Source organism: Tiliqua scincoides, chromosome 4 (genome assembly GCF_035046505.1).
Source record: "Tiliqua scincoides isolate rTilSci1 chromosome 4, rTilSci1.hap2, whole genome shotgun sequence".
Classification (NCBI taxonomy): Eukaryota; Metazoa; Chordata; class Lepidosauria; order Squamata; family Scincidae; genus Tiliqua; species Tiliqua scincoides.
In genome coordinates, this window is record NC_089824.1 from 220,405,138 (window position 1) to 220,420,553 (window position 15,416).

General features: G+C 45.9%; 1 protein-coding gene across 2 annotated transcripts in view; it reads left to right on the plus strand.

Moving 5' to 3' along the window:
* Positions 1-15,416, plus strand: part of ARFRP1 (ADP ribosylation factor related protein 1) — a 34,743-nt gene that overhangs the window by 19,222 nt on the left and 105 nt on the right. The window contains exons 7-8 of one of the 2 annotated variants that reach the window (XM_066625045.1): positions 2,260-2,360; positions 3,223-4,156. The exons of the other annotated variant lie outside the window; for it this stretch is intronic. Of the exons in view, the coding sequence (XP_066481142.1) occupies positions 2,260-2,360; positions 3,223-3,310 (189 nt within the window). The 3' untranslated portion in view covers positions 3,311-4,156. Of the gene's footprint in view, positions 1-2,259; positions 2,361-3,222; positions 4,157-15,416 lie in introns of those variants that run through there. 2 annotated transcript variants of the gene reach the window in all.

Sequence of the window (15,416 nt, forward strand, 5' to 3'; positions counted from 1 at the left end):
GCAGCATCCATCCTCCCCCCCCCAAAAAAACCCCCCAATACATTCTCCTTTTTCCTGGCAGGGACCTTGACCAGCAATTTAAAAAACCTGACCCCCCTCCCAAAAAAACCCAGCCACCAGAACAAGACAGACTCTCACTACTGCAAGGCAAAAAAAAATCTTTCCATGGAGCAAAGCAACACCCAAGATTGTCGAGACAAACAACAAAGCCATCTGAAGAGGTTTCTTGAGCAATTACTTCTTGCATCACTTCCCAGATGAATTCACCATAGCATTGGCATGTGTTAGGAGAACAGGTTTAACTTTGCGAGGGGACTTGTGGGGGTTCACTACTTGTTACTTGAGGAAATTCCTGCCAGCTTGCTTGGAAGTTCTCCAGTTCACGTACTTTTGTGTAAACATGGCATCCGGTTGTGTTCCTCTTGTTTCCTATTGCTGTTTCTTGGAATTCTGGAGTCTCTCGAAACCTTGATCAGATGCTACACTAAAATAATTTGGTTACGTGTTCCCACTCATGGCTTGACACCACCCATGACTTAATCTTGAAATGTGCAGTTAGATAGGAATTTGTCTCTGCTTATTACCTGTTGCCAGTGAGTTTCTCTTGGCTCTCCATTACTTCCTAGGAAACGATGAGACCACTTTGCAGCGATAATAAATGACTTGTGTTGTTAGGGCCATTCAAAGTTCTGCGTGTATTGTGAAGCTTCAGGTTACACCAAATTCTTAAATCTGGTTGGATATTTAAAGAAGGAAAAATGCATCCCTAGGAGAAGGCATGGAGCTGGGTTTAGTCTTAAAGTGGTGGTGGAAGTCTTTCTTGCAAACAAATGAATGTGTAAAGGCAAGCGGATAAGAGAATCTCCCTCTGGGGCGAAAAAAACAACAACAGCTAACTAAACTGGTCTCTTGCCCACTCCTAAAAATCTGTCTTTACGAAGTGTTCCAGCTGGGATAATCATTCTGTCCAGTCCTGAAGTGCACACAGCTCATTGGGGGCATTGCGTTAACAAGGATGGTGAGCTATCATCCTTGTGGCTCTTGAGCTAGTGGACAAATATGGCTCCTGCCTTTGACCAGGGGAATACTTGCAGCTAGTTGGCTAGAAGTCCTTCAGGTGTTTGTTCTCCCTGGTCAGGGGTGGAAGTATCACACCTTCAGACATCACTGAAGCCTGTGGTGTTGCATTTGCTGCCATTGCTGCTGTTTTGACATTTTTCTTCCTTTGCTATTCAGAACAGGGAGATTACAGTCAGGTCAGACACACCAGACACTCTGTGCTCACAAGTCTATAGCTGGAAAGTATCTTTCAGCCCTTATTTGGCTGCCTTGATAAAAAGTTTTGGGCCACCTTCCAGGCTTGTACAGATTGTTGAGATGATGTATTTCATTTCCAGAGAGAGATTTCGGCATGTCCGAGTTGGCCCTGGCTGCATTCGGTCTCGCATGCTTGTGAGTCACCTCCCACTGTGTAAACCATTTGAAAAGTGGTTTTTAAAAATTGCTCAAAAGTTCACAGAGCTTTGGAGCATTCCGAACTGACATGTACTTATACAGAATGGTTCTCAAAGGGTTTATGTGGCAAGAATATGATTAAGGAGACAGCCGTGCTGGTGTTGAACGCACTACATCATTGCCTTGTCTGCTTGTTTTCCTTTCGGAATGTGAGCAAGTTTTGCTTTGGCAGAAGTCCCACAGTTGTGGAGGAGCCGTCAGGTTGGACTTTGAGTACCTGCGGTGTTTGTCCTGCCCACTTCTTCAGACAAGGAGATAGGTAGTCTTTGAAGGTCTACAATTGTTGGCTGGCTTTGCCAGCAACCCACAATTGTGGGCCACCTCTGAGGGAGCTCCTCTCTTCCCCCCTCACACTGCTTCCATCACATGATCTGGTGCAAGAGAGGACAGCATGTGGGGAGAAGGAGACTATTGACTCTCCAGGGTGTGGCTGTTAGAACCGCCACACTCGGAGCTTCCCTCTGGTGCAGGAGTAAAAAATCTATGACTGGGCTGTGTTCAGGGGAGACTTTCCAGGATGCCTTCACTGAGCGCAGCCGAAGTGTGCCTACTCCTCACTATTGTGACACAGTGGAGTCTGCTCTCCAGGTCCTTCAGGCTTTCTTTTCTGCACTGTGCCTAAGCTGGTTCCAGATAATGAAGCACTCTAGTTGCAGCCCTGAACCTGGCATGCGGGTTGCTCACAGCAGGTCAATCTGGGTGTTATCAGCCAAGTCTCTCTAATGACTTTTCTCCTTTCTGCAGAACTGCCTGTCGATTCCCGACATCAAGACAGCATTTAGTGACTGCATTAACAAAATTGGGAAGAGAGACTGCCTGACCCAAGCCTGCTCTGCTCTCACTGGGTATGCACAGGGAGCAGCAATTCCCCCTCTTTCCCCACCGCTGGTTCTGGTACAAGAAAGCCAGAGACTAGAAGCTTCTTGTCACTGGTAGATCCTGGCATCGTGGCCTGGTGGGAGGAAGCTGGTTCCTGCAGTGGCACACTTCAGTTTTGCATTTCCAAAGTTAGAAGGAGGGCAGAGTGGTCTGGAGGCCACCTGGAAAGTGTTACTGATGCTCCCTGACTGGTTGACAGCTCCAGATCAGCTTGACCAAAAGTAATTGTTTCTGTTGAACATGAAAAGCTGCCTTCTACTGAGTCAGCTCAGCATGGCCCACGCTGGCTGGCAGTGACTCTTCAGGGTTCCAGGCAGGGATTTTCCCCAGTCCTATCTGGAGATTCCAGAGACTGAACCTCCTGCATGCAAAGCAATTGCTCTGCTATGTTACCCTCCGCCTGTTAGAGGGTGAATACTTTCTGCAGTGTGGTGACTAAAACCAGATCAGATATTGCCCATGGACGCCCTGGGTGGGCCTTAGGCTTCCTTAGTTGAGCCTACCTGAAGCTTCATCTGAGCTAGCATGGCACAGTGTGGCAGTCTAGCATCCTTGAGCCACACCTGGGAAGGACCTGCTAGCGATAAGCAAAGGGATTATTAAACTGGAATGAAAATTACTTTATCTGCGTCCTTTCAGTTGCTTATGCCTGGCACAAGCTGCATATATGCATGTTTGCATGTGCATTTGGGAAATGCACACTCCTGCACTGTGGGTACTGATGGCTGGGGAAAATGGACTGTGGGGTGTGCCTGGAGGGTATTGAAAGAGGTTGAGGACCAAGAGAACTCTCTGAGGATGACAGTCTGTCTTTGTGTGTTTCTTCAGCAAAGGTGTGAACGAGGGAATCGAATGGATGGTGAAGTGCGTTGTGAGGAACATTCATCGGCCTCCCAGGCAAAAGGACATCACGTAGAGAAGCACCAGGGAACTGATCTCTGGACTCCACTGTCCTGCACAGACTCCCTGCTCTTTGTCTCTTTCTTGCTCTCTTTCGGAGGTCCTTAGAACTTCTGGCTCCTTCATAGTTTGTGTGTGCTGAAAGCACCCATGCCATCTTTTGCTGTCTTGCAAAAGAACTCCTTAAAAGTGAAGGTATTCTCATTGAAACCTTTATCTAGCAATCTCTCCTAAGCCCTTAGCACAGAGAGAAGTGATGATTTCTGCTTGGACATTGGTGCCCCATAAGTGCACAGGGTTCAGATTCCTTCTGTGTTGCTTTACCAATGGAACTGAAGTTTCTTTGGGTTGGTTAATTGGATGGAGGTGGGTGCTTGAAATTAGTTGGAAATCTCACATTCCAGTTGCTGTTGGAAGTTGTTTGTAAGCCTGAATTGTATCCACAGCAGTGGCCAAAGTGTATCTCTGTGGCAAGGTGGGAGATGAATTGTTCCTTTGTAGCAAAGAAGGTATCTCACCAGTCCTCTGGTGAGAATAAGGGGCTCCATTAGGGCTGGTGGCGCTGTTTATTCTCTTATTTGTGTTAAAATACAGGGTCAGAGTTGACTCATGGGTTTTGTTTCCCATTGTATGACTTCTACCTGCTATACAACAGAGGTGAAAGCCAGAGGCTGTGGCATGAAAGGCACTCCCACAATGGGCTGTGCTAGATGAGAAGATTCCTCTGGTGGTCTTAGCTAAATGGAGAATGTAACTGGAAGCTATTCTATAACTGGGTAGAACTGAGATGTTCTAGACATTTCCAAGATCCAGACACACTGTACAGGGATTGTTATCCAATAAAGTTTCATATCCCTCTGTACCATTTTGGTTTGAATGCGGTTTTGGCAGAATGTGTGGGTACTTCACACACTTCCATGGGGCTTCCTGTCATTGCAAGATGTCTGCACCCCACCTGTCATGTGCAGGTGGGTTTTCACGTGGCCCTTGGGCCCTGCATTAGAAAGCTGCTAGCTGTAATTACTCTGGCCAGCAAGTTACAGCTGCATTGTAATAATAATAATAATAATAATAATAATAATAATAATAATAAAACTTTATTTTTATCCCGCCCTTCTCCCAAAAAGGGACCCAGGGCGGCTAACATATAAAACAGATTAAAACATAATTTCACAAACAGATAAAAACATATTAAAAAACACATTAGCAGAACCCATAAAAACAGTAGTCAGAAGAGTCAGAATAAAAGAACATAAAACAGCAGTTCTTAGAGGAATTGTGCCTGTAAAAAAGCAACTAAAAGATATATAAAAGATGTTAAAAAGGCCATAACGTCTGAAGGCTAGGTTAAACAACAAGGTCTTCAGGCCTCGCCGAAAGGTCTCGAGGGAGGGAGCCATTCTCAAGTCAAGGGGAAGGGAGTTCCACAACGTTGGTGCCACTACTGAGAAGGCCCTATTTCTTGCCGCCGCCCCACATACCTCCTTAGGCGGCAGCACTTGTAAAAAGGCCTTCTCTGATGACCTGAGAGGACGAGCCGGATTGTACGGGAGTAGGCAATCTCTAAGATAACCTGACCCAGAGCAGTATAGTTTGTTCTTTGTTCTCTTGATTTTTTGTGGCATGTGGTTACAGTTCCCAGATCAACTGCCAACTTGGGGATGTATGAATACGTAGTAATGGTGGTTTGGATGTGAGCCACTGGGACAAGATCATAAAATTGAGTTGTAGCTATTAGTTTGTCATGACCAACCCATCAATTTCAAACAGGCTTCTGGTTATCATTAACTAAACTTAGCATACAAACTGTTGAAAATATCTTTTTCCCCTGCATAGTCATAGCCAAACAGACAACCTTTTAAATATGTTTTTTGAAAGGCCAGAATCTGCACAGACATCCATCTGCCGCTGCAAACTCCTCCCAGAAAGATGGTGCTTGGTTTTGGTTCATATTTGCGTATTTGTGTTTAAAACTCTGAGGACATTTGTGTCCTGGCTGGGTTCTGTAAAGCAGCTCTTCGTGCAGGAAATGAGAGTGTATTTCCTAACATGGGAAGAGCACATTAGCTGTGTATGAGCCCCATGTTGGCTGATGGAAGACCTGAACAATGAGAGTAAGAGAAGATGCAGAGGCAAGGTTTTCCTTTGCAGTTAACAAATGAGGGGAGTTTTATAGTTGTGTGCATGCCAGAATATGCAGACCTCTTCTCCACAGCTGCCTATTAGTGTGTAAACAGGATCATTTTTTGGTCAAATTATAGGTTTTGGAAGAAATTATTCTTAGTAAGGAGAACAGGGCAGAGGCAAAATATAGGCAAGAAAAGCATTTAAGTCAGGTCTAGGTTGGGAAAGGAAGGAAGCCTTTACATTGTTGGGAGCGTTCTTACCTACCAAGTATTTCATTAAATGACCCCTAGTTCTCTTATTTTGATATGTTCTTCATGTGTGGTATGTTGTCTTCACACACACCATACAGTTTCTTTATTCGGTGTGTCTACTGCCTACAATCCTTGTTGCGACTGGGGGCACTAGGATGTGAACCTGGGAACTTCCAAATCGCAAGCATCTGTTCTGCCACTGAGCTACGGCCTCTTGATTCTCCAAGCCTTAAAGTTACGTGCTATGTCCTCCTGTTCAGCTGATCATCTGAACCTGTTGGTGCCCTAAAACTGCCTGAAGTCTACCCAGGACTCTGTAGGAGGTTCCTGCAGAAGAAGGTGTAAAGGGGGTCCTGTAAAGAAGAGGTTGCTTAGTGATCTTGGAACTGCTTGGCAGACATGTGAGAAACTTTCTTCAATGACTAAGGAAATCGGAGTGTTAACCGGGGAGGCCACTGGAGTGGGGTCTTCTGATAGATCCCTGGATGATTGGTTGTGGATTGGCAAGAGTTCCAATGGTTTATTAACAGCAACAGTAAAACGTCTTTCCCCATCTATGGTAAGTTTGGCTACCGAAGTGAAGACACCTTGGGAAGTAAGGAGAGGATTTTGGAGTGAAAGGACCGAGTGCATTCTAGTTCTTCAAATGGATTCCTGGGCTGAGCACACCCAACTGGTGGACCTTGGAGTTTTGTTAAAAACCAGAGTAGATCCTGGCATCCCTTGCGCTAAACTACATAACTGTTTTGCTTGACTCAAGAACTGCTTTCCAATTCTTATCTTGTTCTGGTTCATCTTGGGTGCTTCATGGCCAGACTGGGCATTGAACTGCAATCTGTCCCTGTCCATACTGGGCACCAATTGTTTCTAGTGCCACCCATGTGTTTGGTGCCCCATAAAGTACAGAAGGAAACGTCCCTCCCCCAGAGGTGCTTACATCTAAGATTTGAAGGAGGAAGGGGAGGGTGATGGAGGCAAGGGAAGAATGTGCATTTGTTCCAGTTACACATAAATATGCTTCGTTACATAGCAGAGTGTGGGGACTCTGGAGCATTATGGGAAAAACGGGTTGGAGGGGTTGAAGGAAGTAGGAGAGGTGGTATCAATGGTGTTTGAGGAGGCAGTTTCAATAAAGGGCAGTAAGAGAAGGGTAGAGTCCTCTGAGGAAGCAGGAAATCTTTGGCTGACCTGTTGGAGCAAAGATCTCAGTCAGGCATGTATTCCCAAAAGGTTTATACAAAATTACAGAATGAACCCAGGTCTCGTTATAGCCGAACATAGTGGTTTTCAAACTCTCTAGGAGAGTTTGCACTGCTGTAAGTCCTTGCGGGGGACGGGGGAAGGCAGGGGGGCGGTGGGAAGGCAGGTAGAGAGATGCTCTTTACACTCTCACATAACACCAGAACCAGGGGACATCCGCTAAAATTGAGTGTTGGGAGGGTTAGGACAGACAAAATAAAATATTTCTTTATGCAGCGTGTGGTCGGTCTGTGGAACTCCTTGCCATAGGATGTGGTGCTGGCATCTAGCTTAGATTCCTTTAAAAGGGGATTGGACAAGTTTCTGGAGGAAAAATCCATTTCGGGTTACAAGCCATGATGTGTATGCGCAACCTCCTGATTTTAGAAATGGGTTATGTCAGAATGCCAGATGCAAGGGAGGGCACCAGGATGAGGTCTCTTGTTATCTGGTGTGCTCCCTGGGGCATTTGGTGGGCCGCTGTGAGATACAGGAAGCTGGACTAGATGGGCCTGTGGCCTGATCCAGTGGGGCTGTTCTTATGTACACAATCCCCAGGATCGTGCTGCTTAGGAGGGCTGCAGGGACTGGGATGCACTCACCAGTCCCTGCACAGCCGTCCTGGGGTGCGGGGAGCCCTGTGCAAGAGAGAGTCTGCAGTGCTCCCCAGCTCGTCAAAAGTGAAAGTGGAGTGATCACACTCCACCTCCGGTTTTGCGGAGGTGGAGCACAATGGCTCCACTTTCACATCTAACGAGCTAGGGAGCACCCAACAGGCTGCTGCAGGGACTGCAGCCCTCCTGAGCGGTGCAATCCTGGGGATCGCATCGCAGCCTCCCCCCTGCCCCCACCCCTTAAGGGAAAAGAGGCCAGGGCTTTCAGGCCAGGGCGTCACAACGCCCCAGTTTGAATACCACTGCCCTAACAGTCCTGTGCATAGCTTTTGTGCTTTATTACAGAGGATGACGTTTTTAGTATACGTCTTTCCCTATTTAGATGCTCTTAAGGACTTGTGTTGGCAGGAAGGACTGACGTTAGTATCCCTCAGGCAGCTACAATGCAGACATTGTAAGCAGTACTTGCTGTTTCGGTTACTGTTGTTCTGTAACACCCCCGGTCTCTCTGCAGCATTTCATCAGATGTTCTGATTGATGTTACCCTTTGGGGGGGGGGGGGAAAGTTGGGATTGGTTTATCAGCTGGGCTTTACGTAACTGTCAGCTGTTTCCTTTCTGAACTAAACCAAATCGTAATGCAAGTTCCAGCCTCTGAGGCTTGCCAAGTTGCATCTTTGACAGGAGCCACTCGCCCATAGGAGGAAAAATGTGAACACTTCAGTCTCAAAAACACAACGACCATCAGACTTCAGCAGAAGCAAAGAACTTATGTGAATGGTTCTAGTAATCCTAGGAGCTGGTGGACACTGATGGATACAGCTAGTGCTCTGTGTGACAGGGGAAAAAGAGAATACCTGGAACCTTCATCAAGAGACAGTGAGCAACCAATTCTGATGGGAGTCCCAAGCGAGTTGGGGAAAAGGACACTGGACTCGATTGGCTTGGCAGGCAGGAGGTTGGCTCAGTCACCCAGTGCACTGTGAGCAGGTGGAATGAATGTGGGAAGAGGACATAGAAGAGGAATGTGGGGGTCAGGGGAGAAGTTGTGGTTCCCAAGTCTCAAGACACAGCCTGCTGCACAGTTTCCACTGTCCTGCCTTTAACATTCCTCTGGAGAGAGAAGAGCATTCTTTCCAAGGAGGCCTTTGGTACAACCCCTTAATCCCCATATCCTGCTGTAACCAAATTTAAGAACATACAACTGCAATGTTTGCTCTTATGCCACACCTTCATTTTTCCTCTTCTCCTCTGTTACGTCCTTGTGTGTGCTACTCACACATGCGCACAACTATATAATCTCCTTTGCCTACTCAGCCCTTCTTCTGGGCATCTCTCATTGTACCAGGGCAAGGGCAGAAAATCTTTGCATTCCCCCTGGGGACTGGAGGCAGGAGGAAGTGGGCATGGAACATGTTCTGTAAACAAGGAAGAAAAATCAATACCGCCTGTGGGATTTTCTTGGATTCTAGTTACAGGCATACAATACAGCTGCATAGCTGCTTCTTGGCGGTCTTCCTTGGTTCTCAGTGCCTTGTTCCATGCATACTCACTTGGTGTTTTGAAAACGATGCATTGCAGCCTTTCCTGCAAGATATCAAAAATCAGTGCACACATCCCACACACAAATGAGTGGAGTTTCCAGACTACATTCATTCCCACCACTTCTCTCTCCATAAAACTGACTCCGGGATTATTGCTGAGATCGCAGGTCTCGAGCAACACAGGATTAGCTGTCCTTGGGGGTCACCCCCAACTTATCACTGGTACCCAGCCCAAGGCCAGTCCATGTGTGCAGTGGGATGAAGCATCCAGTTCAGACAAGGGAAAGGCAGGAGGTGCCCTGCCACCTGCCCAGTGCCTTACGTGCCCACCTGCCTGATTTTGCATGCCCCGGGAGCAAGATGAGGGGAGGGCATAGGCAGTTCAAGGGGTGGTGGCAGCAGCTGGGTTCTTTTCCTTTTTCAGTTCTCAAAGGGATGGTTACTTGCCTGGGCCTGGGGAGTAGGTTGGCATTACAGGAAAAAGAAGAGGTTCTCAATGGTGGGCTGAAGCTTAGCAGTCCTTATGCTTATGGAGGAAGTGTCTCTTGGCATAGAGAGCTTCTGACAGCAGAAGTGCTTGTCAGGATGCCACCCATGGTGCCCACATTCTCAACTTCCAAAAACAGAATGCCATTTTTAAAAGTTTTAAGAGGCTGAGCAATATCCTCAGCACTTTGAATGTGCGACTGGACAAGTTTCTGGAGGAAAAATCCATTATGGGTTACAAGCCATAATGTGTATGTGCAACCTCCTGATTTTAGAAATGGGCTATGTCAGATGCAAGGGAGGGCACCAGGATGCAGGTCTCTTGTTGTCTGGTGTGCTCCCTGAGGCATTGGGTGGGCCGCTGTGAGATACAGGAAGCTGGACTAGATGGGCCTATGGCCTGATCCAGTGGGGCTGTTCTTATGTTCTTAACTACAATTCCCAGGAAGCCTTGCAGGTCTCTTGTTATCTGGTGTGCTCCCTGGGGCTTTTGGTGGGCCGCTGTGAGATACAGGAAGCTGGACTAGGTGGGCCTATGGCCTGATCCAGTGGGGCTGTTCTTATGTTCTTAAGCGTCCCTGGTTATGTAGGGGGCCCATTCACAGGCCTTGGAGACGTCATCCTACTCAGAAGAGTTACCGTCTCTGCTTTGGCAGTGAGTCTGCAATGTGAAAAGTGGCACGGAATGTTCTGAAGATTCCTTTGCACGTCAAGGAATGGAGGAAACGGAAAACTGGAGGGGGGATTGTGCTATTGTTGCAGTAGATAACAGGATAAAAATCAGCAGGGCTGAACTGAAGCATCGTTCAGAAATGAGCACATTCCAACTTGAAGATACAACAGCTTTAGGGTGACGTCAGATTCTCTGCTCCTTTCGGTATCCTGTCTAATAACAGACCTGAAGTGCTGAGGGGGGAACTGAACAGTAGGAAATGTTTCCTTTTGTGGTAATTGGAGCTGGAAGTTCTCTTTTATGCTGCTGGTGTGTGTGTGTGTTTTTCCACGCAAAAAGCAAGAATCTTAGATATCACATTTAGTTAGTACTTCAAGAAATTCTTGATGCAATGAATGGGCTTGATGAAGTGCTACCAGTTCCCCAGTGTCCAGTTTAGGAGTCTTAAATCACCACGTTTATTAATCTGGTGTTGATTTCTTTGTGTGGAGAGAAATCGGATAACTCCGTTGTTGGCAATCTTCAGTCTCGAAAGACTCTGGTATCGCGCTCTGAAAGGTGGTTCTGGAACAGCGTCTAGTGTGACTGAAAAGGCCAATTCGGGAGTGACAATCCCTTCACTGAAACTATATTTCACCAAATATGGCTATGGAAATGTTACTGTCCATAGTGCAAGAAAGCGATCAGAAATTTTCTTCTGAAACCAGAACTCTTGATACGATTTCTTAAACTTTGGCCTCAGTTCAATGTCATTTTGCAGCTCAGTTTTTTCTACACTACCCCAGTGTCCTCAATGTCTGAAAATGGATTTATCACCCAATCTGATATTTCCATTGGTTGGAGATTCTCAAACTGCTCAGATGTATCTTTGTGTAGCATATCCAACCCGGGGGGGGGGGGGGAGACATCAAAAAAAAGATCATCATCATTCATCCCACCTTTCTCATATAGCTCAGATGGGCTCAGAAAGTGGTGAAGCTCAGAACAGCCTAAACTGCACTTGAATACGAGTTTATTCTGAAAGAAACATAAAAAAGACAGCTTTTGCCTTAATAAGACTGGCCTCATTTTACTGCAACTGCAAATTCATGTCTTGAACTTTGCAAATTGTTCTTACAAATAAGCAATGTCATGGCTGATCTCTCTAAGCTCATCTCTGAGCAAAGCATCCATGTTTTCAAAGCTCTCCATGTCAGTGTCAGAAAAGTCATAAAAGCATCTCACACGACTGCTTTTTGATAGCCAATAAACTTCAGTATGAAGCAGCCAACTTTCAAAATCTTCATAATTCTCAACACAGAGCTCCCGGAATAGTTTATCATGGAGACCTTATTTTTATTCACTGCAGTAATGACAGTGTGTAATGCTGGTGCAGGTCATCACTGAGGTTTTTTTACAACCAGATGTTGGCAACAAGTGAAACAGTAAATGATAAAGACATTTGGCACTTTTTTCCCCAGTAATCAACACACTTACAGCATGCGGTGCTCCATCAGCTGCACAAGGAAGTACGTTAGTAAGCAGAATTTTCTTGACTTTGAAGAACTGTTCAACAACATGAAATATTGACTCCTGTTTAGTACCTGTTATTTGCAAGGCAGTTAAGAACAACTCTTGAACCAAGCTTTCATGTTTTACAAAGTGTGCATGAGAAGTCTCAGTCTGGCAGTTTCGCTGAGTTGAATCATCCCGCTGAAATGCAAATTCAGTTGACCTTAGTACGCTGCACAATGTCTTCCACATCTCCAGCCATTTTATCTCTGCATTTTTGCACTGAATTGTTGCGGGGAATCATCTTACTTAAAGTGTGGTGAGTTGTGCAAAACAGTACTCAGAATCTCTCTAAATGCTGGTAGGATGAGTTCTTCCCCTACTGTATGTGGCATTCCAGGCTTAGCAATTAACAGCAAAATTTTGTATGATGCAGGTAAACATCAGTGTTTTGCGGTGCAGCTTTGCAAAACATGTTTGACAGCTTGGCTGTTTTTGAAATTCCTCATGAAGTGATTGAAAAAAATCAAGTTCTTGCCTGCCTTGTCAGGATATGCCGTCTCCAAAAGTTCAATCAGTTCGGAAGGCTTCATTGCCTCATTAGAAAATACCTTTTCACATATTATGCGCAATGACAGCTGCTGGTTTGCTGGTGCCACTATAAATCTATACTTCAGGTTATCTGCTAGTGTTATTTTGCATCCTTTTCGATTGTGAACCTTTTGGGGATAGGAACCCATTAGTTATTTGATTTGTCTCTGTAAACCACTTTGTGAACTTTTATTGAAAAGCAATTGTTAATAATAATAATACTTCCAAAAAAGTTGTTCCCTACCCCAAAAGGGCTCCCAGTCTAAAAGATGCAGAAGTCACACCAGCAAACAGCCACTAGAAAAGACACTGTGCTGGGGTGAAGAGGGACATCTACCCCTGGTAAATATGAGGGATCTCCTCTTGGAAAAAGTACCTCTTTGCAGGTTAGCAGGAGTGTTTAATTATCAACTAATTAAATATCTGCGTGCAAATAGGGAGCAATCAACAATGAAGAAAGGGGCTTCATTTGCAGCAGAAAAATGGAGACAAATCTATTCAAATATATATGTTTTAAACTATTTGAAGTAGAACTAATCATTTTAATCATTGGCTAGTCTTTCATGATGTGTGGTCAAAACCAAATATCTCTGCTCATTCATCAAAGTGCCAATAGGATTAAAGGAAGGGCAGCGTCTGTTTTATTAAGTTTACAGTCCCGTAAATGCCCAGAACAGAACATTCTCATCCTTTCAGTAGAGCTCACTCCCTCTTCCTGGAAGTTCCTTTTTCACCTTTGAGAGTTTGATGTTTCAGCCAAACCTGGCTTAGGACGCAATTTTATCCCCAGTTTCCTATAAGTAAGACCCACTGAACACACTGTGACTTCTGAGTAGACATGCAGAGGCTTGGAATGTAGGTCAATTAAAAACATTTGCATGTAGCCATTCAGTGGGGCTGTTCTTATGTCCTCTAAAATTGAACTTTCATGGTCCCACACCTAGCGGTTTGGGTGCAAAAATAGTCACCCCCAAAAAAGGCAGGGACTCCCTAGCGATGGAGAAGTATATTTCTTTGTATATTGAAATTTTTTTCTTTAAACCTACTGAGCAATCCCAAAAGGAAACTAAAATCATGCTATGAGCGACACACCAAAACTGAGATGACTGAGGGTACAGCAGATTTATTTTCCCTCCTCATGCTTTTATTTATCTATTTTATTTAGCACATGGCATATAATACATGGACTTATATATCAATTAATTATATATCAATTATAACAACCTCACAATCACTTTGGGGCATTTACTTAGTAGTGGTGGCGTAGCTGAGAGGGGGCGGTACACCCATGGCGGGCAAGCGGCCCATCCCTTCCAAGCCATTCCCGGCAGGGGGTGCAAAACGGAGCTGTATGGCTGCAAAACTGCCCCCCTCCAGCTACGCCACCACTTAGCAGAATGACCAGTGGACTTGTCTGCACTATTTGAAGGTGGACATGATATTATATAGCCCCTAAATCCGCAGTTTAAATGGAGAACCAGAGGAGTTTAACATTGTTCTGCTCATATAGCTTTTGTCTGTAGCGGCTGAGCAATGGAGTTTCAGTTTGCGCCGTGTTCTGATGGTGAAAAGAACAGTTGTCATCAAGACCTTGGATCCTTGTACTTCCGTATTACCAAACACAGCACACATGAGCAGGTGGCAATAGGCTGTTAGAAGGAGCAGTCGTGGAACTTTAGCAGCTGACGAAACTGAAAGTCACGCTGTTATCTCATTGAGATCCCTGCAGGCAGAAACAGCAGAATCAAAAGGAAAAGCAAAGTTTGTGGAGGAACAGGAAAGAGACTTCCCAAACAAACAGGAGTCCAGATAAAAGCCAGGCAGAAATCCCCTTATTTCATAGACATTTTCTGTTTTCCTTTCAAAGCCAGATTAACATCCCAGGAATGGGTTATGGGAGCCAGGAATTTCCCTGTGGTGCCCCACCTGGAGTTCCCATCAAAGCTATTCGCAGACCATGTTGATTGGACAGGTGGAAAAGAAGGTTGAGGTCCAAAAGACAAGCTCAGCATGATGAGGAGTGGACAATGCAGGGCGGGAACCGGCTATGGGGAAATGACTTGGCAAACCCAGCAACACATCCCCATTGCACAGGCAGTCTGAAAGCAACCCTGGGTGGACTGGATCAGCGTGTGACCCCAAAGCTGGCTTGGAGAGCCATTTGCTACCACTGCTGTGTGCAGACCTCCCGGCACCTAAGGCGGGGTGACAAATGGTGACATGCCCCTTCCTGGTGACACGCCAGCCTCTGCTCTTCTCACTCTCTGGATAGAAAAATGAAGAAGGAGATGGAGTGGAAGAAGAGTGTGGGCACTGTCCTTCCTCTTTTGCTCTGCCCCTCCATTCCTTTTTTAATCCAGAGAATGGGAGAAGGAGGAACAGCACAGGAGGCAAGTGGGCTGACGGAAATGATTTCCCCCTTACAACCTGAGTCAGCCCATGGATTAGCAGCCCTGGTTGTGCAGGCCAGAAGTTAACTTTGGTAAATGTACTGTTGTGCCCCCTAAACTGCAAAACCTGAAGTAGCGCACCTTGATGGCTCCAAAGCACTTTGATATCTTTTCCTTGCCCTCTCCGGTCCCTCCCAGTTTTGCTCACAATTCCCCTGGCTCAATTTCTCTTTTCCCATTAGTCATCCAACTGGCTGGCCCAGTTAACTCTTCCACTATAAGGACTGCCTGTATGTGGCGCCAATCCCATGACTGTGTATAGTCGGTGGTGTCGCTTGACGGGGGTGCAAAGCACTAAGTTTTGCAGGGCCAGGGTGTGCAAGTGGCCCCTCCCCTTCAGAGCATTCCGGTTGGAGGGAGCAAAATGGAGGCGAATGCCTGGCTCCAAAGGGGAGAGGCCGCTTGCATGCTGTAGTGAGGCTCCCTGCAAAACCTAATGCTTTGCACCCCCTCCAGCTACACTACTATATATAGTTATCAGTTGTTAAAGTTCTTTTGCTATTTTCCCAGCTCTTGAAAATTAAATTTTGTTGTTGTTGTTCAGTCGTTAAGTCGTGTCCGACTCTTCATGATCCTACGGACCACAGCACACCAGGCCCCCCGTCTACCACTAACTTCCGGAGTGTGTCCAAAGTCATATTCATTGCCTCTGTGACG